Raw genomic sequence first — 26,743 nt, 5'->3', positions numbered from 1 at the left:
TGGCGTTATTAATCTTGTTTTTCTTAAGTCTTTTAATAATTATTGCAAGTATATTGTTGCACATATATTATCCTATTTCTAGACATGTTTATAATGTTACTGCTGAACATTCTTTTAGTGAATTACCTCCGCATGAATTGTCATACAGATTTGCGCTGCGCAATAACACTTTTATTAGTATGTTACATCATTCCCACCAGGTTAGCAATGCTACAAATTGTTGGATATGTGGCCGACTCCCTCCCTATCAGAACTATGAAGGAATTCTACCTCTTTTTCCATACCCGTTCACACACAACGGCTCCTGTGGAGCATGGTTTAGCTTAATTAATTCTTTAGATTCAAATTCTGCAGTTTATCAAGACAACTGGGTATGGGGAAATCTGAACTTAGTTTTACTTAAAGTCTGCCACCCCAACAAGGAGGGACTTCCCAAAAGAACAGGAACTGATCTAGAAAATGAAGTATATGGATTAGGTAACTTTACGCTTAATCTTATGATCCTAAATATTGAATCCGAAGCTACTCCAATTTTGCCCGCCATGGCAGTATTTCCAGTAAAAGGTGAATTATGTGTAAGAAAGAATGGTTCCATACATATGGGCCATAGTAGATGCACCACTGTAATAGAATTCAGTGATCAAGGCAAGTCGACATTTAGAGCTTCCCGCCATTCCTATTTTATATGTGGTCAGACGGCATATGTACGTTTGCCTCTAGATTGGGATGGTACCTGCTACATTGGATTCCTTTTGCCACCTGTTTTTCTAGCTCCTCCTGATTATCACAGAAATACTCATTTAGTACACAATAGAGAAAGGAGAGATCTCCCAATAGTCGATTACACTGAAACAGCATGGGAAAAATACACAGATTTCAATAAAGGTCTCTTTCCCTATATAGGTACCGTTACTAATAGTAAGCTGATACGTAGATTAACTAGAACCCTTGAAGCAGTAGTGAACGAAACTATTTCCGCCTTAGGCAATTTAACAGAAGAGCAGTCTGCTATGCGGATTGTTGTGCTTCAAAATCGTCTTGTCCTTGACGTCATCCTGGCCGATAGGGGCGGAGCTTGTAGGGTCATCGGATCAAGCTGTTGCATTTTCATACCAGAAAATTCGCCATCTGTATATAAAGCTATAACCCGCCTTCATAAGATTGTGAGCCAGATACACCAGAATCCAGGCACCTGGACTTGGTCCGGTTGGTTTTGGAGCATGTTATCAGCCTGGGGATGGAGAGTTCTATCCTTCCTAGGTATTGGCCTTCTCATACTATTCAGTTGCTGTCTATGCCTGCAATGTGGACCAGCGATTTGTGGTCTGTGTGCCACATCGTGTGTTCCACATCAAGATTTTCGTTCAAGATCCCGGAAGAAGAAAGAAGAACAAATGATGCTATATGAACAGATCAATGGATTAATGAAGATTGATATCTCTTGACGGGCAAGTAGGGGACAAGGAGGGAATGTGGAAATATGGATTTTTCTGGTCAGTTATGTCCCCTATCTTGGACCCCAACGGTTCTATGTGCATGTTACAAATACATGTATGTTCCCTCCAGTTCCAGTTATGAAGACGCAAATACGTGTGCGTCCACCGTTAACATGTCCTCTTTTAGATCCGCCATGAATGGGCCGGATATTCCATTCCTAAGTACGAAAGGCCACCGCCTTTATATGGTTCACTTATGCCATTTTACAGTTCAGACGAGTAGGCCCTGATTCTGTCATCAAGCTTTTCTTGCTTTCTATCTCTGAAGCTCCAGTCCGAGCCTGCATCTGTGACCATGAACTTTGTCTCATCCTCTGCGCGGCTCACGATGCCTGACATCAGCTTGCTGCCTGCCAAGAACTGTATTTCACCTTCGAAATTATCTGCTCCGCTCCCTGCCCAATGCATTCCTGTCTAGTAGTTTAAGTAAACATTCTGCCAGCTACCGAGCAAAGGCCCGGCTTCTCTGTCTTTATGCAAGTAATTCATAGCCCTGTTACTATGGAAGATTCCTGCCCTCGCATCTAGTGTAGACACTTAGACGCTTGTACACGCACTAACAGTCAGTATAGTCAGTATAGAATAAGATTCTACTCCAAGAAGGCCTCTCTTTTGGATAACATAGTTCTTTAAACATAGGATGTTAGATATGATTTGGGATTAGGTTGACTTGACCCTCCAGACATCTGTCGCCACATGTAGAGCTAAATGTCAAGTCCCCTTCACCCCCTAGCTGCACGTCAATCACACGTCATGCTGCTGTGCGCGCATCTCTGCCAAGTATTTCTGCTGACATTGCGAAACTCTTTCATGGAACCACCCCATTATGACATCATACCTGATGACATTCCTTTGTTACGCCCAATCACGCCCATTTTCAGCTACGCATGTAAAATGTTATCTTTGCTATCAATTGTTACGCCTCTCGCATTTGCTTCACTGTAATGCCTATTGTATAAAAGTGATTAATTATCAATAATGTATGTACTTCACTTCCTGAGCCTCCGTGGTGATGGAACCTGGAGGCCACGATTTCGAATCGTCCATTGGAATAAAGCCCATTCCGAACCTCTAATACCACGGATTCTGCCTCTTATTTATTGAGCTATTTTTATTATGTTCTGTATCAAATTAAGTCCCGGTAATTAAATTATTTACCACACTGCACTGTGCCAAGCTACCATAGGGTGAGCACAGATTATCTTTGGCGCATAACGTAATTGGCAACAAAAATTATGTATATCAACAACAGCTACAGCTATACTGTCTGTTGTTGGGAATCCATGTTCCCCTTTGTACAAAATTCTTGTACTTGGTCTCCCCCGGTTAGTGTCCCACCTTGTAGGGGAAAGAATTAAGTGTTTAAAAAAAGGTGGTGAAAAGGCTGGCAGTGCCTCACGGGAGCAACACCAAGGGAGTTTACAGATAGGTTCTCATCCATAAACTCAGGTTCTCATCATTAGCGACTGCCATGCCACAACAGAAAAAGTGTAGAATTGTAGAAAAAGTAAAGAAAAAAGCACGTGCTCAGTGTGGTGAATCGTAAGACCGGCACTCGGATGACTTATCCGTATGCCCACCTGGTCTGACCCAATAACGGAATAGCGGAAACTGAACGTGAATACCGCTACACCGGGACTAAAAATGAGCTAGACAACCACTAGCTGTACTGTTTTATTCTATGCTGTTGGTCTGCTCACATTAAAACCAAGACACACTGTTGCCACCTATCTATTTTGTCATAGAGGGCCAACATGTTTCATTGCCATGAATGAACTTACGACAATTTCTTCAGGGCAAGGGTCAGTTCTCGCCACACTGCAACAATCTTTTTATGTATTTTACCCGGTCATTGCCCCTCCTGGGCATACCTGCAACCCCTTCTTTTTCTTTTGTAGAATGTGGCGCACTCCATTGAAGATAATGGAGTGCTTCATGCTTTTACGGACGGTAAAGGCCCGCAAAGCAACATTCCAATGTTGTTTACAAAGGCCTCTCGGAGCCCATGGGAATATAAACCCCTCGAACTCCGAAAGGCCTTTGTTTTATTTGTTGAAACATATTGCCCTCTAGTGGTAGAATGTTTTAATAGCCTTAAAGCCCTTCGTAGCTGGGCTATACCGGCTATTAAAGTCCTGCTCCCTTGTTAAAGTCCCTCGCCTTCGGCTCGGGCCTTTAATGCTGGAGCGGGCCTTTAATAGCCGGTATAGCCTGCTACTGCGGGTTATAAGGCTTTAGTATCGTTCTGAATATATCATCTCTGTGGAAAGGTTGTGACCAATCTCGTAAATTGAATTCACCAAAATTCCAGGTGTAGCGGAGGTGACATCACACACCCTTTGACCTTCACTTTTGCTCACACACACATTCACATGTACACACACTCCCACATAAATACACTCTCACACAATCAAGCAATACAACAACATGCATTTAAAAGAATTTTTACTCACATTTTTTACTTACGTCAGCATCCAGTGAAAGACATATTTCAGTTAATTGAACTCCATTTTTATTACAGCAGTAGTGAAAACATATATATATATATATTACCTACTGGCGGTCGCCAGTAGGTAGTTATAGTTAGGACCCTCTTACCATAAGAAATCCGCAACATTCTATTTGGAATAACTTTGGCGCCGGTCGACGAATCCTCGCGAAATTTTCAAAATAGGTGGGGCGCTACGCTCCGCTCCTACCCTGAAAGTCTCGGGGGGATTCGTCAAGCGGGGGCTGAGAAAAAAGGGGGGTCCCAAAACGCGTTTTTCCCATGCATTTTTCCATAGGACATTTAGACACAGCTACAGCCCGAACGGCTGAACAGAGTTACTTGAAATTTGGCAGAGAGGTTGTCCTCAGGTCAAGGACGTGCCTTTTGTAGGTCTGTTGTAAATCTGTTCAGTAGTTCCTGAGAAAATAGCATTTAAATCAATATATATATCTGAGCCAGCTTACGGTGCGCTTACCGTGCGCTTACGGTAAGCTTACCGTACGCGTACGGTGCCGTGCGCGAGCGCGATTCTGATTGGCTGTTAGATCTTAGTAAACATTCGAATCGTTCGAAACCAGGAAGCGGCGGCCGCCATTTTCTCTCTCGCACTCTGAGGGGGGGAGGAAAAACAAAGGCAAAAAACATGTAAAGGGACTGTTTACACAGCTCCTAACCACCTAGCCTTGATGAATGTGTCCCCAAAGAACCCCCAAGGCCCTAATTGTTTTTTAAATTTTTTTTAAAAAATCGCCGATTACGCTTACCGTACGCGTACGGTAAAAATTTTATTTTGAAAAAAAAATTATCCACACGCTCCCCACCCCGTGTGCAAATGGTGCCTGCAGTGCACCATTTGTGCATGGCATATGTTTAATAAGAAAATTAAAAAGCTTACCTTTCACAACGAAGCGCATAATATGTCCTCCATGTGCGCACAGTGCGCGAAGCGCATCGTGCGTACATGGCCCATCCAGCGTAACGTGGGCACGCGGTGCGCATAGCGCACCGCGTGTCCACCGTGCGTGCACGGCACTAACTGCGTAAAGTGGGCGCGCGGTGCGCGAAGCGCACCGCTTGCTCACTGTGCGCACGGAACGAACTGCGTTAAGTGGGCGCGCACGCCACAAATGGCGTAAAGTAACTTAGCATTTAAAAAACCGTACAAATTCACTGAAAAAACCATAGGTTTCACACACGTTATAGTTAGGAATTAGCATATAAAAAACCTTGCAAATTCAGTGAAAAAACCATAGGTTTCACACATGTTATAGTTAGCTGGACATTTTACTGATAAAAAACCAATGAAATTCCCCCGTTATAGTTAGTGCAGGCAACTATAACTCACGCGACCGCAATCCTCTGCTGATGACATATGTGTCTTTATGAAAAAAAAATATTTGTAATTTAATGGAAGAAGACATGGCCAAATAATTGTCTAAATACAGTATTAGCATCAGCAGAGGATTGCGGTCGCGTGAGTTATAGTTGCCTGCACTAACTATAACGGGGGAATTTCATTGGTTTTTTATCAGTAAAATGTCCAGCTAACTATAACATGTGTGAAACCTATGGTTTTTTCACTGAATTTGCAAGGTTTTTTAAATGCTAATTCCTAACTATAACGTTTGTGAAACCTATGGTTTTTTCAGTGAATATATATACAATTGTGGAGCACAGACCTTGGATTGAGAGCAGGCGCATTTCCCATATATATATATATATATACTTGGGCATTTTGTTGGAGAATATATATATATATATATATATATATATATATATATATATATATATATATATATATATATATATATATATATATATGTATTTCGCTGCCTTCCCAACAAGAGTTGTGCCGCCTCTTTGGACCTCACAGGAGCAGGTCCTGTACAATCCACAAACAATCCTCGCAAACAAGGATGACGACGCCTCGTGTAGCTGGTCCAAAATTACTTTATTTTCGGCCCCATCTAACGCGTTTCAGCTGTCCAGCAGCCTTGCTCACCGATAACAGAAGCAATGGGAGCAGCCATTTTTGACATATAAAGCGTGATTAATACGTGCCACATGAAAAATACAAAACAATAAACAGTGCAAACAGACTCATAGTTTTTTGCATATTTACCCATTGCTCGTGTGCATTACTCAAAATAATAATCCTCACAATTCATGACATTGTAAAATTCATTTAGGCCGGTTGTTTTTTGAACATCTTAATATTCAAAATAAGGGAAAGCCGTGTTATGGCAAAAAATGCAATGGTGAAATTCAATGAGAAAATTCATTATTATAAACACAAATTCCAACCATCTATTGGCTTTTGTATTCAAATATTGCCCAAGTGGGCATGTTTTGCATACCATAACCCTCAATCATGCCCTAGTGGGCTGTTTACCCTTAACCATTCCTCAAGATACCAGTTCATCACACCTGCCATCCTAAGAACACATATATGTAATTTCCACTGTTAGTGTAAAAAAATATTTGTCAGAATACAAAGGGAGAGTGCAGCCCCAACTGACCTCCATAAGGACGAGCTATCGCTGTGTTCATTGCACTGAGTTTGACATCTCTGACTCCAGGGGTCGCAAAGGCAGTGTCAGGGGTAGCAAGGGGCAAGCCAGGAGTTGCAGCTATGACCCCTGGCGACACCCAAGTGATGCCCGTTATTGTGACACTGTCCGGTTTGCAAACAACTTAGTCAAAGTAGGGACGAATCCAAGCCACTGTTTCACTGTATTTAAATTTGTCTAACAGGGATATCCTGACACTCTAGCTTGGCTCAGGCCCTCCCGAGCCTACGGTGGACATTCGTGGTTTTAAAAGCATAGCAGACATCCTGAGATTCCGATACTGTCCATTTACATATAGGGAAAGTGTCTATATTGCCACATTGAAGTTACTGCAGCAAGGCTGGGTGGAGTTTGCAATGTACCACAACAAAATATTGGAGCCCTGCTTAGAAGATAGAGAAGCACTGCAGTGAAGAGCAGGCATTGATGCCTAAAGGTAAAGTGCCCACAGACAGTCCTGCTGAGAAGTGCCAATACCAACCATTCAACTTAAAATGCGGAAGCCCTGCTTAGAAGATAGAGAAGCACTGCTCTGAAGAGCAGGCATTGATGCATAAAGGTAAAGTGCCCACAGACAGCCCCGCTGAGAAGTGCCAATACCAACCATTCAACTTAAAATGCGGAAGCCCTGCTTAGAAGTGCCCATACTGTGAAGCGTACCTACAGGTCCATTAGACCTCGATCAAATGTGCTAAGAAGGGCTAGTTCGGGCGAATCCGGGTTATGGAGGTTACCTGCTCTTCTAATGCAGGCGCAGTGGTCCTGCTACGAAGTGCTGATACTAACCAGTGCCAGAAGGCGTGGCTCTGCACCCTTCACAGTGTGGTGTCACTTCTGCGGTGTGTTGTAAAGGTGCCATTAAAAGTACAGCAGCCCCCCTGAGAAGAGGGGGTAGCTTCTCCCAGTCTGTACTAGTGTGCACTGACCTTGCCAAGGTGCTAAACTGGACCTCAGATCCTGACGTCAATCCCCTGGTCTCAATGCTGGAATGAGCATCTGAGACGCACCTCGTCACAAAAACATGACCTCTCATGTTTAGTCGAAGGGGAATAACTTCACGGGGTCGGTGTTGATGCAGCGACGACCCCATATTTTCTCCCCTTTCACCTTACAGTTCGACCTTCAAGGTGAAAAATCCCAACCATGGTTTCCCTGCGTTCCTAGTGACCCCAAGAGTGTCTGAAACGGAATGTCCATTGGATGCTGAATTCAGTGCTTCAAAATTAAAACATTCAGATAGCTAAATCGAAATAGCAATTGAACTGTAATCCAGAGAAACCCTTTGAGACATGTTTGCCGGACTCGGGTTCTTTTAAACAAGAGAGGAAGTTTATTACTAGCAGGCTTTGGGGCATATCAACAACAACCGGCGATAATTATCGCAAAGCGCACTTAGCGCTAAGATAATTATCGCCGGCTAGCGTGGATTTTTATCGCTGAGATAGCATGCTATTAGCAACGCTTATCTCAATAGCGATAAAAATCCTCACGCTAACTGGCTAACGTGAGATTATCGCTGGAAACCCACCAATAATCTTACGTTAGCTTGTTGATAAGGACTCACAAACTCAGCCATGATATCCTCCTTCCATAGGATATCATGGCTAAGTCAGTCCTGAAGCAGGCGTAAGGAAAGTAGCGATAACAGGGGTTATCGCTACTTTTCCTGACGCTATGCTTCATAGAGTGGGGCTTGATGATAGGAGAAATGTCGCTTAGGAACGCCCACTTTGCATCTCATTAGAGATGCAAAGCTGGGCGTTAGAAATCCCCACGCTAAAGCAACTTTTTACGCGTTAGCGTGACCTTGCTAATATAGCGATAAAATTATCGCCGCTTTTCGGCCGAAAACGGCCGCTAAAGCGGCGATAATTTTTTATCGCCTCGTTGTAAATATGCCCCCTAGTTCCTGCATACTACATGCGTACAATAACTACTTACCCACCACAATGGGTCCAGTGTAAGGGTCTGTTGTAAAAAAAGAAAGAAAAAAAGAAATGAATGCGTCCTTTTGTAATGAAACTGGTGCCACGGACAGCGCTCCGATATCTTCGGATGAGTTCGCGCTATATTAAACTATAAAGAAAACCAAACAAAACACATTCCTCGAGTAAAGTAACCGGAGTCGGTCTACTATTCAACTTAATCAGACACCCGCACGTCGAAGAGACTTCACTTGCCATTAAAATGCAGCATTTAAACGGCAGATAATTGTATTTTTCTATTCATTTTTTGACACTAGAAAAAATGATAACGTAGAAGGTTAAAGAAATCATTTTGGAATGAAAAGAATTGAAGCACATTTTGAAATAAAAGAAAGCCATTACTATGAGAGGCATGACACAGGACGAGAGAGGTTTATTAAGTGCATTTCACAGAAATAGAAATAATGGCGGGTCTTGCGCGTGGCAGCGCCGTGATGAGCATCCCTTGTTCAAAGCCTTGTCGCATGTAGATTAATTTGATATCAGCGCGTGATACTCAACAGAAGGCAACTTTAATCGCTCCTGGGCACATCATGGGCATCTTTCAGGAGCCGCCAGCACAGTGAGGGGTAAGAGGAGCACAAGCAAAGGGTTGGCAACAATTTTCTCAATGTCAGGAAGGAAGGAGCGCGTCAGTAGAGCAGAAAATGCATTCTATCAGTAGAGATCAACAGAAGAGAACTGTCTGACTTCGCACAAAAATGGGTGTTTTGAAACCGCAAAAGACTATGAAGGAGATGACTTGGGATATGTTTAGGAAGCTGGGCGGCTGTTTATTTGGGTACCTTCCGATTTAGAAGAGACAGGTGATGTACTGAACCCTCTGCTGGATTCTGGATTAGTCTGGGAGTCAGTGAAACTACAAAAAAAATCGAAGAACATGGTTAATATTTTGTTTACTTGACTAATAGTCTCCTACTAGAGTATCTGGAGTCACTTGATTTAGTACTCGTGCAACCTGGCAGATCCAGCATCGAGGTATCATTATCAGTTATAAAGTTTATTTCCGAAAATTGAATCCTTAAATCTTGCAGACAATAAAACAATCATTTAAATGCAATTTTTCAAAATTGTTAAGACCATTTAAAATAACTTAAAACCTGTCAGAAAAACTCTTTGAAGAGAATGTAAAACAATTCTCCTATCGCAGCCTGGAGTAACAAACACCCTCATGTGCAAAAGAAGCAGCCAGAGCATCGAAGTAATTCAGCCTGAAGCGAGCCAACATAACATTGTCTCCACGGGATCCCCACTCCCTGTCAGGACATGTTATCTGACCGGTTCTGATGACAATCCACCCAACTCCCCAGAATGTGGTTCTGTTTGTACAAAGGAAGATGTGCAAGTGAAAGCCAAACACTGGAGGAAAAGGACAAGGGAACTAAGAGAGAGCAATACACAGCACAACTAGGTCTTCTCTAGCACAGCCCTTGAATGGAGACTCTTTGTAACCAGATGACTCTCCAATCAGAAAGAGCCCACACAGATGTTAGCATTGATGAGAGGCATGACACATTTGCAATGATAGAATAACAAGCCACCGCTTCATATGGGGGCCACAGTGAACCTAAGCCAGTAAGAACATGATCAAGTGTTGAGTCAGGACTCTCCTATGAAGGGGATGGAATAAGGAAAAGTGTAATCCAAAGAGCAAAAGCAGTATAACAGGTCTGGTAACCGAGGAACCTTAGAGGGGAAAAATAACAAAGGCGAGGGACAGGAAATGATGAAGGAACTATATGACAAGAGGAAAAACAATGTAGCATGAAAAGTTGCTAGACAGCTTCCTTTAGCCATTATGCTGTTTAAACAGTATAGGCGCCTAGCGTAACCCGAAAAGCCCATCTTTGACTCATGCTTCCTCAGCCACCAAAAGATGATCTGCCACAGTTTTGAAGGACCGCTCTTAGCAGGTCATCTTGTAGCAGTCTCCATACCTCCTAATCCCTTGCAGATCCTGGTCACTTTCCTACCATGAAGTACTGTCAAACACACCATTGCTGTTTCAGCTACAAAATAATTAGTTGGGCTCAATATCACATGACCGCTCTAAACAGGGGGTACCCCAAATAACTGGGCCTGGGCTAAAATTCAGTTCTGGTCGCGGAAATTGCGATAATTTGACATTTTCGCGTTCCGCGGAGAGCGCGAAAATGTCAAAATTTCCGCAATGCGCATTTTACCGGAAATTTTTTGCTTGCTCGCGCTGTAAAATAATTCATTCTCGCGAGCGCGCGATCGCCTTACCTGAATCCCCGCGTTCGCCGACAAGTTTTCCCGATCCGGTCGCGTTCTCCATGAGATGTTGGATTGTTGGTAGCCATTTGCGCTGTCTCGCGACGTCATTCGTCGCGCGATAATGTCTTTCTTCTCGCGATCATGCACCGCGAGACAAGTGAAAACAAGATGGCCGCGCCCGCGAGCAGCCACATGGGTAAGTTGGCGAGCCGCGACCATGCAGAAAAAAACGCAAACGGGCGGGAAAAAAACTTCTGCATCTTCGCGATATTTCCGCGTGTTTGCGGAGATTTTTAACATTGTGAACAAGTGAATTTCGCAAATTCCGCCCACCCCTACAAATAACCCTCCAGCATCTGGGTAAGTAAACAAAATTATACAAGTAATGCCTGGGGACAAATATCCAAAATCTACCGTAAGATGAAGAGATATTTCAATTATCCCTTCCTATGAGTTTTATTCTCTCGAACAAATCTATATCTTATGCAAATTAAAGTCAAAAAGCAATTCAAACAAAAAGTCTTAGGAGCTAATTTTTTTAAAGCAAACTTTTTTTGTATTTATTTTACAACTTTCAATATGTGTGTGCATGTGCATTCATCTGTTCTTACATACAAACACTTACGTAACATAAAATATATACAATATTTACACTTAAACAAACATATTTTTTCTCTTTCTCATTGCCCTATTAGTCAATAGGGATGCTCCCAAATTTGTTTTTAAGAACAAGCATTCCTTTTATGAGAGGATCACCCTTCTAAGGAGTATAAGAGGTATATTACTCCAACCTCAACCTTTTTACAGTACTTTCCACTTATTTAACAATGCTTTAAATTCATACGGGTGTCTTCAATTTACAGGCCGACGCGTTTCAGCCCCAATGGTATTGGGCTTCATCAGGACTAGGGCAGTTGAGCATAACTTTTCCAAGATTATCCTAGGAAATCAAATATACTGTTTTAAGTATACAATATAAACAATAATATTTACACACATATACATATATATACACACAGGAACTTGAGACCCAAAAGGTCTTTCATGGATTTCGTTACATTCTATTTCTTGGGGTGGCAGGCCACAAGTAATTAAACACCATAGTGTGCACTATTTAAAAAAACTAAAGCCATCTTATCACTGTTGCTATTCATATAGAGAAAGTGCAGTGTAACCAGAAAAGCCTTTCTCAACACCATTCTCCTTAATATGATTCAAATCTAAAGTGTGACAACCCGGCACGGGAAACAACAAAACTATATATACCACTTCACTGCGATTTATAATGATCTTCTGCGTTCATCCAAATCAGTTATTTCCTTACATGAAGGCGCAGAAAACAAAATAACACTATAATCAACTATATTGCACCCAGGAAAAACCAATGTCTGATGTGGTTACGTCTGCTATAATGCCACATCCATTTACCTAGTATTCATGAAATGGAAAACCATCTCACTTACCGGTCACCGGCGGGACATTGAAATCACCGCGGCGTCTTGAAACTTTGAGCTTTGAGCTTCTATGGAGCGTAATCTTTTCTACATCGAGACCAAAGACACAACAAGGAAACCAAATATAAGTACCTCTTCTATTATGCATAACGCCCTTATTTAAACTGTGTTCCACAGCGATTCCTACCTTCAGTATTTTTTAAGCTGTGCCTTGATCCGACGCCATTCCGTGTCCTATACACACGTTTGATCACGTGACGCGGAAACGATGTTTATAAAGAAGAACCCTCGACACTAACAAGGTGACTAGCTTTTTTGAAGGAAAGTGAAAACAGACTACTGGTTTCTATGTAATACACCGGCTGGTTACGAGAACATCTATCAAATGGAAACTAAATACTCAAAAAAACTAAATAAAGACCTATTATAAAAAAAAATCATAAACTATAAAATAAATAAATACAACACAAGTCAAGTCTAAATTAAGTGACTCAAGACACCTTATAACCCACTATTGTGCCGCCACTCCTTACAATCTTCTCATATTTATTGCCTAACTGTTAATAGTTTACAACAATACATACATGAATATCCAGTTCAGGACTGTAAGAGGTTAGGGTATTGTATTTATATATCTCTTGAATCCCACCTACTGTAATTGTCTCTGGTCTTATTGTAATAGTGCCCAAATTTCATCTTTATCGTTGAGGCCAGTTGTGGCTGTATGGTACTTTTCGATTAATCTGACCTCCAATCTCTTTAGTTTAGTTTGAAGTTCCTCTCTTTCAGCATTTCCAATCACACATAATACTGACCATTTTATATCCTTTTCAGAATGATTTTCGTTTTGAAAATGGTGTACTAAGGGAGCCCCCTGTATTTTACACTTTATCCTTGATTTATGTTGTAAAATGCATTTTTTTACTGCTTGCGTGGTTTGGCCTATGTAATATTTATTGCATGGGCATTTTCTACAATACACAGTGTTCTTGGAGTTGCAGTTCGAAAAAACTTTAAGAATGTGTATCTGGCCATTAATATCTAGTTGTTTAGAGTCTTCTGTTAGCCTACATGCTACACAATTTTGACATCAGAAGTGGCCAACTACAGGTGGTAGACTAAGTAGGCCCCTCAGGTCTCTTTTGGGGAATTCCGTGTGTCTAGCTGCTCTCACCAGTTGTTGCCGAATATTTTTTCCTTTTTTAAAGGCAAAGAGTGGTCTCGGAATTCCTAGAGTTTCAATTAATTTCCAATTATTTTGAATAATTTTCTTGACTCTATTTGCCTTTGGATCATATGTGATTACGCAGGTCAAAGGGGTATTCTTATCATGTTGTTTAGGGACTGCGTCAACATAACCATGTCAAAGAAACTGATAAACTCCAAGCACCTTCACTACCCTTCGTGTGATCTCAACAGAACTATGAAGTCCTGGGACAATACGCAGTGGGTGATACAGGTTCAGAAGATCTATTTCAAGGCCACTGGTGCACATTCGGTCCACTACAGATACTTACCTCATTCAGAAAGGTGGATGATCATATCAATGTCATGTGCTACAAGTACGGAGCTTTGCACACCATGTGTGCAAAAGCGCCACTGCAGGTTTACAACAGGAATATGCTGAAGATGCGTTTTACATAGTGATCTAATAGATTATGGGCTGAATGGGGCCTTTAAAGCTGAAGAATGACAACACTCTTGTCTCACACTCGGGTTCCTTGATAGCCAGTAATATGTGGTGCCACCTGAGTGTATATTCAAACAAATGAGCTGTTTCATCGAAACACTAGATAAAGAAAATATAGTCCCTATGTCAAAGGCTATCCAAACAATCACACAAGTTAGTCTGCCATTGGCAGGGATCCCGACCTGTCCTGTATCAGAGGTAATCTCATGCACCTACCAGAACAGTATCAATCCCATGTGCCTGACAGAAATCAAGTTTCAAAGTCTACAAAGGGCTGTTTTCCTTAACATGGCCCTGAAGATCAAACGCCTTGTTGTTCCCAAACATTTAGAAAACCATGTGAATCCAACAGCTGGTCAATAATGCCCTAACACGATGAAACGTTCTTGTGGAGGTAAGCAAGAATAGATGACTTAACAGAAGAAAAGGAGCATAAATTCTTGAAGGACAAGTTAACATGGATGTCACTGACAAACAGATAGCTGATGCGATCATGTATAGATAAGATTAAAGAGAACTAGTGGCAATAAAATTAGTCACCCCAACACCATTGTCCACCTTAAGACCTACTTAGGTTGAAAAAGAAGATAGACTGCTGACTCAAGACTTTTCGGCCATTTTCTGTTACATGCAAATATATATTAGAAGGCCCATTTATGGCTGAAAAATTTGTACTAAGTTATGATGGCTGTTGCATTTATTCATCTTAAGTGAACTTGGCCGAAATGAAATTTATGCCAGTGTAATTAACAACATTTTGAGACTTTTGCATTATGATTGTTACACAAATTTCCAGAAACTATGCATTATGCCGCTTTGTTCAATTATGTGCCATTGGCTTTATGAATTTAAGGCGAAAAAGCAATTAGCTGTAAAACATTTACTGCAAATGCACTGGAGCAACAGAACGCAATCAGCTGTTGTTCACAGTTTTTTAAATGCGTCCCAATGCCAAAAATTAACACAAGGATTCATTTTGTTCCAATATATAGTGCAAAACGACAGATTTACATATCACATTAGGAAAAAAAACTCCCTCGACCAAGGGGATCAAAGTAGTTTTTGAATTCTTGAATCTGCGGATATACACACCCAATCCAGGCACTCTTTAAAAGCTGATTCCTCCAAAACCATTGAATGGATTTCCACCAACCCAAAACAAACACATGAACGCATTTCCTTGAGAGAAGTTCTAACTTTGTACATTCACCCATTTTTCCATATCAAACAGCAAAACATCCTATGAGACATTGCACTTTTTGTACCCCCCGCTTTTTCTTGGTCACAGCTTGATGGATCTATATGAAGCTTGCCATGAAAGATTGAAAATGGAGAAACTTTTTTTGGGAAAGTTTTGTGCAGATTCGCCAACGGTCAAAAGTTATCAAGAAAACAAAAAAATGCCTTTTCCATGAACTCTGATTCCAACATAACTACACTGGCCCTATTGCCACCAGTACAATATGTATCTCCCCAATTGATTTAATACAGGACCATACTACATGTTATCAATTATGTATTGCTTTTATATGGCCTGTTTGTTTTTGAGTAGTTTGCTTGAAGGTTTTTTTTTCAAACAGGCAAATGTTTAAATATTGAGCGAAATACAGGGCTCGACTGTTTGGTGTGTTTTGTGTTACAGTAGAAAGGAGAGAGCAACACTTAGGGGTCAATACAATGCCGCATTGTGGTGGTGGCCGGGACCCTCCGCAATACATGCGGCGGTTCCGCACACAAAATTAGGATGCGACCATCACCATGGTGGTTGCATCTTGCATTCTAACATTGCAGGCGGGTGCTGCTGACTGCAGCACCCACCGCGATGTTCAAAATGCATGTTGTGCATTTCACTACACTACGTGGCAGGCACCACCCCCAGACACAAGGGGGGCCCGCAACGGGCCCCCAAAACCAATCCCCGCCAGCCTTTCAATGGCAGTTTACCCGCCACGGAAAGGCTGGCTGAAGACAGCATCCTAATTTGGTGGATGGTGCCTGCTAGGATGCAGACCGCTCCGCAAGGCAATCGGAATGATTGCCTGTGGTGGTTCCGTAGCAGACGGCCTTTGCGCCTGCCATAGTCTCAGTCTGATTCCCCCAGCTATCGTAATGTGGCGGAATCGTGGTCCGATGGCGGAATGCCCGCCACCGCAATGACCCCCTATATTCAGCTTTAGAACAAGTACTGTGCTTTTTTTAACAAAAACATTTTGTCAGAAGAAGTTGAAGACTATTGAAGCTGCTTTCTTCAAAGCACCGCTAGCAATGGGCACTCATTGAAATTAAAATGTTGTGATTTTAACTTTGTGAATAGATTATGAATAGATTGTTGATTCGAAAATGGACAGCCGTGAGGGCTAATGGATTTTACCAAATTATCTCCGTAATTTGCCACATGATTTTCATAATTTGTGGAGTTTACCAAACGTTTCTAGCTCAAATGGATGAATACCATACTGCCGTAGAATGTGCTGCATACTTTGCCTTTTTTGCTGCACAATTCAGATAACTTTGCTGCAAAGTTTGGTCCTCTTTGACATTTAGTCTTAATAACCTTGACAATGATAAAACTCTGCTGAGTGGTTTGGTTTCTGTAATTTATGATGATGAAACCCATATTGCACATGGAACTGACACCCACATTGTGTCACCTATAATTTCCATGAGGAAGGTAATTGCTAATTGAGAACTAATGTAGATGCACAAACTTGGATCTATCACTTAGAGCAACCGATGGCAGCAAGTTTGTTCTCACTCACTCACCTCCTGCTGCCTTATGAGTCAGATGGAACCACAGATTATCAATGTGCTACTAGGGTACCACATTTTGAGACCGCCCGAAATAGTAGGTGTTTCTTCCTGATGACATAATCCAGAAATACTTCCTTAGAATTAAACTCAGTTCTACCATGGATTTTAACGTGGTAAGGTAGCATGTTTGCTCGAATTTTAAATACATTCATGTAAGACGAGTTGATCTATTGACTATTCAAAAAGCATATTACCACTTACCCATGAAGACACACATTTTCTACACCACTGAATGGAACATGTTTACATTTTGTTTAAAAAATCTTTATAATTACATTATTTTCGAAAAGGAACACTTCTTTTGTTGATTAGTCCACTGCATACCAGCCATAATTCATATTTCCTTTTGCAGGAATTTGCCATTTAAGTACAAGACAAGTAAGCATTTGGCATGAAGAGTTGCACGGAACATTGCCCTCTAGCTACTCCATGCCTCCATCTGTTAGCACACAACTTCTCCAGCAGTGACACCATTCAGCACCAGAATGGCTCGTCAGCTCTGGAATAGTTCTTTAGCCGTAGAATTGCTGGATGATGACTTGGCCCTGTGGCAAGAACCTCATTTAGATATTTTATTGCATAGTGATGCTGGTTCTGAACATACATTTCTTGAGGATTGAAGCAAACATTTAGTCAGATCATGGATTTTCATGCATATTAGTCTGTGGTGTGGATGATGAAAACAAGACCCATAAAAAACACAAAAGGAAACCCATTTGCCAAAAATTAATTTTGAAAATATGGAGTCTAATATGCTTGGTCTATTGCATTGATCAAACTGTTGATTTGATGAAAGTGAAATGAGAACAATGACTGGTTTGGTACTTACATCTTTTTTCTATTTCCCATCAGGTTTGAAGTTTGATGACCTCCAAGAAAGGTTTGGTGAAGAGTTCTTCAATGTCTGCTTTGAGGAGAATGAGCGGGTCCTACGTGCGGTGGGCTGCACATTGTTTGACTTCTTTAATGGATTTGATGCCCTAATGGAACATGTTAGGACCTCCTTTGGCCGGCAGGTGACTCATGAATCCCCTTCCTTCTTATGCAAAGAGCTCCCCGATGGCACACTCATGCTGCATTACTTTCACCCACACCATGTCGTTGGATTTGCTCTGCGTGGGATGATTAAGGCAGCAGGAAAGAAGATATTCTCTCTGAAAGTTGAAGTAGAACAAGTTAAAAATGTTAACGAGACACTGTGCTCCAGGGGGTCACCCCCAGGTAATAGCAACTGTCTTACTTTTATAATCAAAGAATGTGACAACTCAAACATCACAAAAGCACTTCCGCTGAAGCCCTCAAAATCGCCCTCGGACTTGAGAATACAGATCAGCACTTTCTGTCAAGCCTTCCCCTTTCATCTGATGTTTGATCCAAGCATGTTGGTCCTTCAGCTAGGGGAAGGGCTTAGGAAGCAGATCAAGTGGGACGTTTGCAAAGCGATGAAATTCCAGGACTGCTTCGATATCGTGTCTCCCAAAATCAGTTGTACGTTTGAGCAGTTCCTTCAGAGGCTATCCACGCCCTTTCTGATTCGGAATAAACCGGACATCTCTGGATTTGAAAAAAAAGACAAGGTAAGTACTGAGATGGAGGAGGTCATAAGGTCTAGTCTACCAAAGGACAGTGGGAAGGAGATACAGATGTAATTGGAATGAATGGCTATCAGGATTCCACAATTCATAGTTTCGCATAAGTGAACATTGAGTGTAAAATACCTTTCGGGTTGCATCAGTTTATATGCTTTATTCTAACTTTCCAGGTTGTGAACTGTGTTGGTTGTGATTAATGCTCAAGGAAATGAATGTCATAAAACAAAACGAATACATGTTTTTTAAGCAACGTGTTTAGTTTTGAGAAGTAGTTTAAGAAAAAGTTCTAACGTTCTGCTCAATGTGCTTCTCACCATGCATCAAGTTGGAGAGAGGCCACAGATTGTCCACGAGTTGGATGTAGAGTGTTATTGGTGAGGAAGTGTGAACAATTACTTATTTTATCAACTTTTGGCTGTGAGATCTGTGGTCTGCCTTCTTTTCAAAAGGCATGGGCCAGCATGGCTAGCGTTGGGTTTAGACTATTCCTACCCAGCACACTTCTTGCCACGTGCATGACGAATGAAAGCCTAAAATTCTCTAAATTTAAATGTATTTGAATGTTAACCCTACTTGTAAATAATTTACTTTCAAGTTAATGCACCTTTGTATTGTTATGATAAAGATTGATTAGAGGGTTTTATCACTGTTGGAGCACAATGTTTCAGCAATATGTATTTATATATATATATGTAAAAAACATCCTGTGATCAAGGTTCAAGGTATGAACCGAAACGTGTTGGGCATGGCTATTGCCATTTGCACTGAATGAAGCAGCTTAACCCTGGATGGTTATGCTACTATATATATATCTATATATATATCTGTATATATATATATGTATAAATATATATATATTTCTCTAACTACTCGCAAAAAACTCCCTGAAAGGGAATCACGGGCGCAGACCTCTTCGAGTGCCAAACAGTTTATTCAGTGATTGTCCCCAGCACAGATGTCAGGACGCGTTTCGGCCGTCACAGCGGCCTTGATCACCTGACCTATATATATATATATATATATATATATATATATATATATATATATATATATATACAGATATATATATAGATTTGGAAGCTGCACAGATAAAGAGTATCCCTGAAGACTGGCATCATACAGATTAGTTAGCTCTCAAGTCTGGACTTCTTCAGGGTCTAATTTCAGCTGGTCAGCAGCGATGTAAGAAACCTTGAACCATTTAAGCCTTTTAGCTTCTGACTCGTATTGAAACTTTGGTGGTTGTGCCTATATTACTGACCGACAAATCATAGATACTTCACTGTAGGGATGGTAGGGATGTTGTAGGATCTTGACATAACTTCTTCTCGGACAGGAGACATATGCTTTGCTTGACATACTGATTGTCATACTCTAATTACTTTAAGATATATTGCACCAGAGGATGTATACAGATTGAATTTGAGTTGCAGTAATGATGCAAGAGTGAAATTAACAGACCTTATATGGGATCCAGGAAATTTACCTAGAAAAAAGCATAGTATATTCACTGATAGGATGCTGATTGAGAAGGGTTTTGTAAACTGAAATAACAATTCAAAACACTTTATCCCTCTGTTTCGAGGTCCAGTGCTTTGATGTATGCTCCACCCCAGTGAGGAGTAAGGGAGCAATTCTTTCATGATGCCCCTCATGGATGATTTGCAAATCATGTTCTACTTTTTCAATATGCCTGTATATATATATAATATTTCAGATATGAATTGTCATACAGCTTAAAGAGTATACAATTAAACTAAACTGACATGCAGTAATAGTGTGATAATAGTGAGGATGGCATACATTTGATCTTTCAAACAATCCAAGCAGAGCATGATTTGCAAATCTATTTACCATGAAAATTGCATACATGATAAACTTCAAAATGAAATAAACATGTTATTAAATGACTGTGCCTACCTTGTATTGCATATGGAGTAATGTCCCCAGAACTTACACGCACTAGCAAGAATGTTAAACTGTTTGCTGCAGACTTCTGCATTAACTAGCCGCTCAGTGGAGTCTTTTAATGTTTCTGGTTCTGATTTTGTTATGCCTATTTAACTTATTTTGCTAAGTAAAACTCCTGACTCGTTCACTCTGGATATTACCGCAGGGCATGACCCGGCAAGTGGCATTGTTATAGCCAGTGCTAATTTTGCAAAGTGATGAGTACTGGTGCCCACAGCACTGCCAATGCTAGTGCTATTAAATATCATCTTTAATCCACTTCCAGGCACTCCTTGACCCTTGATTCCACTCTTACAGGTTTCTGCTTCCTGAGTTGTTGATGTTTATTTATTTATTTTTAAAGTTTTATAGAGCGCGAACCAAACCCAGGTAAGGGCATCAGAGCGCTTTACAGAAGGTATACGGTGAACATTTTCAAAGGAGAACATTGCATATAAAAAGAACATACTCCGAAAGAAACAAGGAGTAATAATAATGAAGTGAAAAGTTCAAGTAGTAAAACATTCAGCATTCGTGTCGGTTTACACTTTACATGACAGCATTGGGAAGCAATGCTCTGGACCTTACGATAAAGTTCAAGCTCGTGTAGGTCATAGTTCCTGGCAGGGAAACCAAAGATGAGGTAGTAAAAGGTTGAGGTTCCGTGGTCGGGATTGTGCTGAATTAAAGTAGGAATTTGCTCATCAGGTATGCTTTTGCTTCCTTTTTGAAGAGAGGTGTAGCGGAGATTTTTCTGATGAATGGTGGAAGAGAGTTCCATATCCTTGGCGCCGACCCGGAGAAAGCTCTGTTGAGAGTTTTTGACTTTTTGAAACGTGAGGGTTTCAAAAGTAGATTGTTTTTTCTGTCTTTCTCTGCCTCCTTCTTTATGATTTGTGTGTTTTTGTCTCTGGAAATGTCTGATGAGGAAAAATGAGTGCTGGTCCAAACAAAGAGTGCTGGTGGACCCCACTGGCAACCACCGGCTCAAGTTAAGCACTGGTTGTAGGAATGTTTGTCGATTCCTATAGTTTTATGTGACCCATGTCTAAGTAGCTTTGAAAATGTGTCACCCATACAGCTATTTACAAGCCCCTTGCACCGCTGGGACGTCACTTTTTCCCATATAAAAAGGGATGGGCTTGTAAATAAACCCCTTGGTCTGCTCAGGACATTCAACTGCAAGAACATTGCCCATTATCATTGCATGGGCGATTGCTGTCTGACTTTATTTCCTCCAGGGCAAAACAGCCTCTAAGTCGTAGATCTGCGTAATGACAATTACAGCACCCTTTGTCACTTATATTTTGTGTGGTAAGATGTCCTATCAGGGCGCGGGTATGTGTTTACAGACATCACAGCTGGATGATGTAATACTCCTCCCATGATACACTCTGCCTTCCAGTTGTATATTCTGCCTTCATCTCTTAGTTTACCTAAGAGGGGAAAACAGATATGACAAAGGTATACTTTTACAAGCTCTCTAAAAGGCAGAACATTTATCCGAATAAGTTAAACCATGTATATCCTTCCTAAGGTTTATAAAATGTGTATGTTTAGTAATAAATAACACCAGTCAATGATAGCTTCACCTTGTCATAGAGTATGACTTTTGGTCCAGATTTCTCTTTAAATACGGTGGTAACTCTTCCAAGAGGTGACCCTGTCTCTCTGGCTCCAGCTATGACTAAACCCAGCCTTCGTGGTAACCTTGGACACTGAGGGTGAAAGTGGTGGAGGGAAATGCTGCTGAATCGTGCAAGGGGTTGGCTACCCAATCACTCGTATCTATTTTGCACGGCAGGAAGTTCAAACTGTTCAGAGAGAAGATGTGTTTTCAATAAATACATGATTGTAATACTGGCCAGGCTGCACATTGGAGGATGTGACCTACATTTGCACGCCCTTCTAAAGTGACTCTCGTTTGAAAGAGCCAACCTGCATTTTATAATCAGTGAAATGCATTACACTGAAGAGGTAATCTGAAAATTGTGATTTTTAGATCTGGCTTATTGAAAGCTTTAGCTGTTTTGATAGGCGCAGTTATTTCAAAACAAGTGAACAATGTAAAATAAAGACACACATTCATAAAGGCATTTTGGGTCAGCTTTATTCATCCACTGGTGAGCTGCTCAGCTACCTATCACAGATGTTCTCCCACTCACCATAGCTACAGCACCGAGCAATGGGTCACTCATTTCACCCACTTTCTGTCTTGCACTGAGAGTCAGATCATTTCACTTGCACAAATGTGCACATCCACGTAAAAATACGTGCATTTCAGTACCAGGACTGATAGCTGTTTTCCGAGTTTTATTATAACTTGACCCGAAGGTAGCGCGTATCAGAGCGCTTTGCATGAGCACCACTTGCATTACGTAAGGAAACATTCATTTTTTGTTCGGCACGGGGAGATTAAGGGGCATATCAACAACAACCGGCGATAATTATCGCTGAGCGCACTTAGCGCTCGGATAATTATATCCGGCTAGCGCCGATTTTTATTGCTGAGATAGCGTGCTATTAGCAACGCTTATCTCATCAGCGATAAAAATCCTAGCACTAACTGGCTAACGTGAGATTATCGCTGGAAACCCAGCGATAATCTGACGTTAGCTAGTTGATAGGGACTCACAAACTTAGCCATGATATCCACCTTCCATAGGATATCATAGCTAAGTCAGTCCTGAAGCAGGCGTAAGGAAAGTAGCGATAACAGGGGTTATCACTACTTTTCCTGCCGCTATGCTTGCTGATAGGAGAAATGTCGCTTAGCCACATTTCTCCTGTCATGACAGGTCAGGAACGCCCACTTTGCATCTCATTAGAGATGCAAATCTGGGCGTTAGGAATCCTGACGCTAAAGCAAGGTTTCACGCGTTAGGGTGACCTTGCTGATTAGGTGATAAAATTATCGCCGCTTTTCGGCCGAAAACGGCCGCAAAAGCGGTGATAATTTTTTATCGCCTGCTTGTTGATATGCCCCTAAGTGATTTGCCCAAAATCACGAGATGATGAGTGGCGATGCCGAGACTCGAACCCGGTTCCCCAAATTGGAGGTCGACCTCCCTCGCGGTTAGACCACACATCCTTTTTATTTTGCTTTAATCTTTTTGGTTGTGTTAATTTGAGTTTGTCATGAGGTTACAATAATTCAGTCATATTTTCCTGTGAAGTGATTTAAAACCAAACATTGTTTCTATACCTCTTCTAGGCACACCTGCCTGCCAGGATGCACATGCACCGTTCTGTTAAAACTATATGCGACGGTTGTATTTTTTAGCACTCTTATGGCAAGCAGCTTGCTGACATGGTTGTGCAGCGGAATCTGTCTGTCTTCCAGGTTCCAGTGACAAATACAAACTACTTGATCTGGAGCCTTGTGGTATATGACGTCACCAGATCCCTACGGTACATAAATAGACCGATAACGTGTTCTTTTTTAGTTGCTGGAGTTTTCCTCAGACATAATTGCGAGTGTAAAATACAGTTTTCACGGAGTCTGAATGCGAAATATGAATTTACATATTAAAATAGTATATCATCATGTAATGCACGAGCGAGCAAACCCTGCAATCATCGGATATTGTGATTACAGAATCACTCATCCAAAAATAGATCCAGCCGTCGCTCTAATTGCACACGGAAAGCAGCCATAGGCGAACATTGCTGGATGCTGACACTTCTCACCTCCGGCCCCACATGCAGGAACCTACGACTCGCAGAGGCAAACACATCGACTAGATCTACAAAAAGTATACCCCGGCACTCCACATTCAAATATGATATAATTGGAATATAGCATCAAATCATTTGGGAACGTATTTTCGCTCCCATGCCGGAAGCACTGCTGTTGTATCGCAAAGATTATGCCACAATTAATTCCATTTAAATCGTTTTATTCAAGGTATTCCAAACTTTTCATTTGCCTTCTCAGTTCGTTCTTTCACATGTAATCCATTTTATGTATAAAAATCTGATGCAGTAGGTATGCCCATCCAGGCCTTTTCGCTAAAGCAGGACATATACATATTTCATCCTCAGTAGTGTATCATTCCCAATGCATTTCGGGCTACTTCATCGCCCTTCGTCAGGGGTTCACTACAAATATAAACAACGAATTTAGACAATATATTTAGAGTTAAAAAACATAATACATTTTTAAACTAGTGAATGCTCATTATATATGCATTTTACATGCCTCGAACGGCGTTCTCCCTCTCATAACAACCAACATTAAACTTAGATGCAATATCAACCCATCATACTCAGTCCCATGTTTATACACCATCTAGAAATGTCACCCCTCTGTCTCAATGTTCAAATTAACCCCTACTCATTAAACCAAACCTCGTGGAAGTACTCCCATACCTGTGATACATGTCCATTCCTGATCTCATTACTTCTTTTCCCAAAAAACCGCCTATCAACTCACTCTCACCTGTTTCCCTTTTTAAACTCGTCAGACCCCTCCCTCTCATCGTCTAAATCAGAAACTACAGAACCCATAATCCTCCACTATGTTGTACCCAAGCTCCATAACATTAGGGACATCGTTGTTCTTCAAACCCACATCCGGTTGTTACTATATTACTCCGCCCACCCTTACGATGTTAATTATTACGCTCGTAATCTGATGTACTATGAGACATTAAAAATAAATGCAGATATTAAATGAAATTTCAGATGTTAAAATCCATATTCAAAACAAGCATATGGTCACTTTGTTCGCGTTATGCTTGTAAATTCAAAACAATACGTCCGTCACGTTGATAATCGCGGGAGTAGTTCAAACAAACTCCCCCTTGGTGAGGAGAATGAGTTTTACATGTGACCATCCATTTTGTCCTTTAAACCATATGATCCATGGGTGCTACTTCAGTTAGGGCTGAAACTGTTAATTGCAAAAAATAGAAAGTTGAAGTGCACTCCTGTTCATCAATGTTTCATCTGTATACTCATTTAGTGCGTGCATCCCGGTAACGCGGTCCGCCCTACGGCCACGTGGGTAAAAGTAGCATCAAATCATTTGGGAACGTATTTTCGCTCCCATGCCGGAAGCACTGCTGTTGTATCGCAAAGATTATGCCACAATTAATTCCATTTAAATCGTTTTATTCAAGGTATTCCAAACTTTTCATTTGCCTTCTCAGTTCGTTCTTTCACATGTAATCCATTTTATGTATAAAAATCTGATGCAGTAGGTATGCCCATCCAGGCCTTTTCGCTAAAGCAGGACATATACATATTTCATCCTCAGTAGTGTATCATTCCCAATGCATTTCGGGCTACTTCATCGCCCTTCGTCAGGGGTTCACTACAAATATAAACAACGAATTTAGACAATATATTTAGAGTTAAAAAACATAATACATTTTTAAACTAGTGAATGCTCATTATATATGCATTTTACATGCCTCGAACGGCGTTCTCCCTCTCATAACAACCAACATTAAACTTAGATGCAATATCAACCCATCATACTCAGTCCCATGTTTATACACCATCTAGAAATGTCACCCCTCTGTCTCAATGTTCAAATTAACCCCTACTCATTAAACCAAACCTCGTGGAAGTACTCCCATACCTGTGATACATGTCCATTCCTGATCTCATTACTTCTTTTCCCAAAAAACCGCCTATCAACTCACTCTCACCTGTTTCCCTTTTTAAACTCGTCAGACCCCTCCCTCTCATCGTCTAAATCAGAAACTACAGAACCCATAATCCTCCACTATGTTGTACCCAAGCTCCATAACATTAGGGACATCGTTGTTCTTCAAACCCACATCCGGTTGTTACTATATTACTCCGCCCACCCTTACGATGTTAATTATTACGCTCGTAATCTGATGTACTATGAGACATTAAAAATAAATGCAGATATTAAATGAAATTTCAGATGTTAAAATCCATATTCAAAACAAGCATATGGTCACTTTGTTCGCGTTATGCTTGTAAATTCAAAACAATACGTCCGTCACGTTGATAATCGCGGGAGTAGTTCAAACAAACTCCCCCTTGGTGAGGAGAATGAGTTTTACATGTGACCATCCATTTTGTCCTTTAAACCATATGATCCATGGGTGCTACTTCAGTTAGGGCTGAAACTGTTAATTGCAAAAAATAGAAAGTTGAAGTGCACTCCTGTTCATCAATGTTTCATCTGTATACTCATTTAGTGCGTGCATCCCGGTAACGCGGTCCGCCCTACGGCCACGTGGGTAAAAGTAGCATCAAATCATTTGGGAACGTATTTTCGCTCCCATGCCGGAAGCACTGCTGTTGTATCGCAAAGATTATGCCACAATTAATTCCATTTAAATCGTTTTATTCAAGGTATTCCAAACTTTTCATTTGCCTTCTCAGTTCGTTCTTTCACATGTAATCCATTTTATGTATAAAAATCTGATGCAGTAGGTATGCCCATCCAGGCCTTTTCGCTAAAGCAGGACATATACATATT

The 26,743-nt window shown here is 41.1% G+C and overlaps 1 protein-coding gene across 1 annotated transcript in view; it reads left to right on the top strand.

The window, feature by feature from the left end:
• The window catches only part of GUCY1A2 (guanylate cyclase 1 soluble subunit alpha 2), a 1,089,165-nt gene that overhangs the window by 332,305 nt on the left and 730,117 nt on the right, over nucleotides 1-26,743 (top strand). The window contains exon 4 of the mRNA XM_085621484.1: nucleotides 17,588-18,312. Coding sequence (XP_085477610.1) covers nucleotides 17,588-18,312 — 725 coding nt within the window. The remainder of the gene's footprint in view (nucleotides 1-17,587; nucleotides 18,313-26,743) is intronic.

This window comes from Triturus cristatus, chromosome 8 (genome assembly GCF_964204655.1).
Source record: "Triturus cristatus chromosome 8, aTriCri1.1, whole genome shotgun sequence".
NCBI classification, from domain to species: Eukaryota; Metazoa; Chordata; class Amphibia; order Caudata; family Salamandridae; genus Triturus; species Triturus cristatus.
Note: the sequence above shows the minus strand (reverse complement) of the source record. Positions and strands in the feature narration are given on the sequence as shown.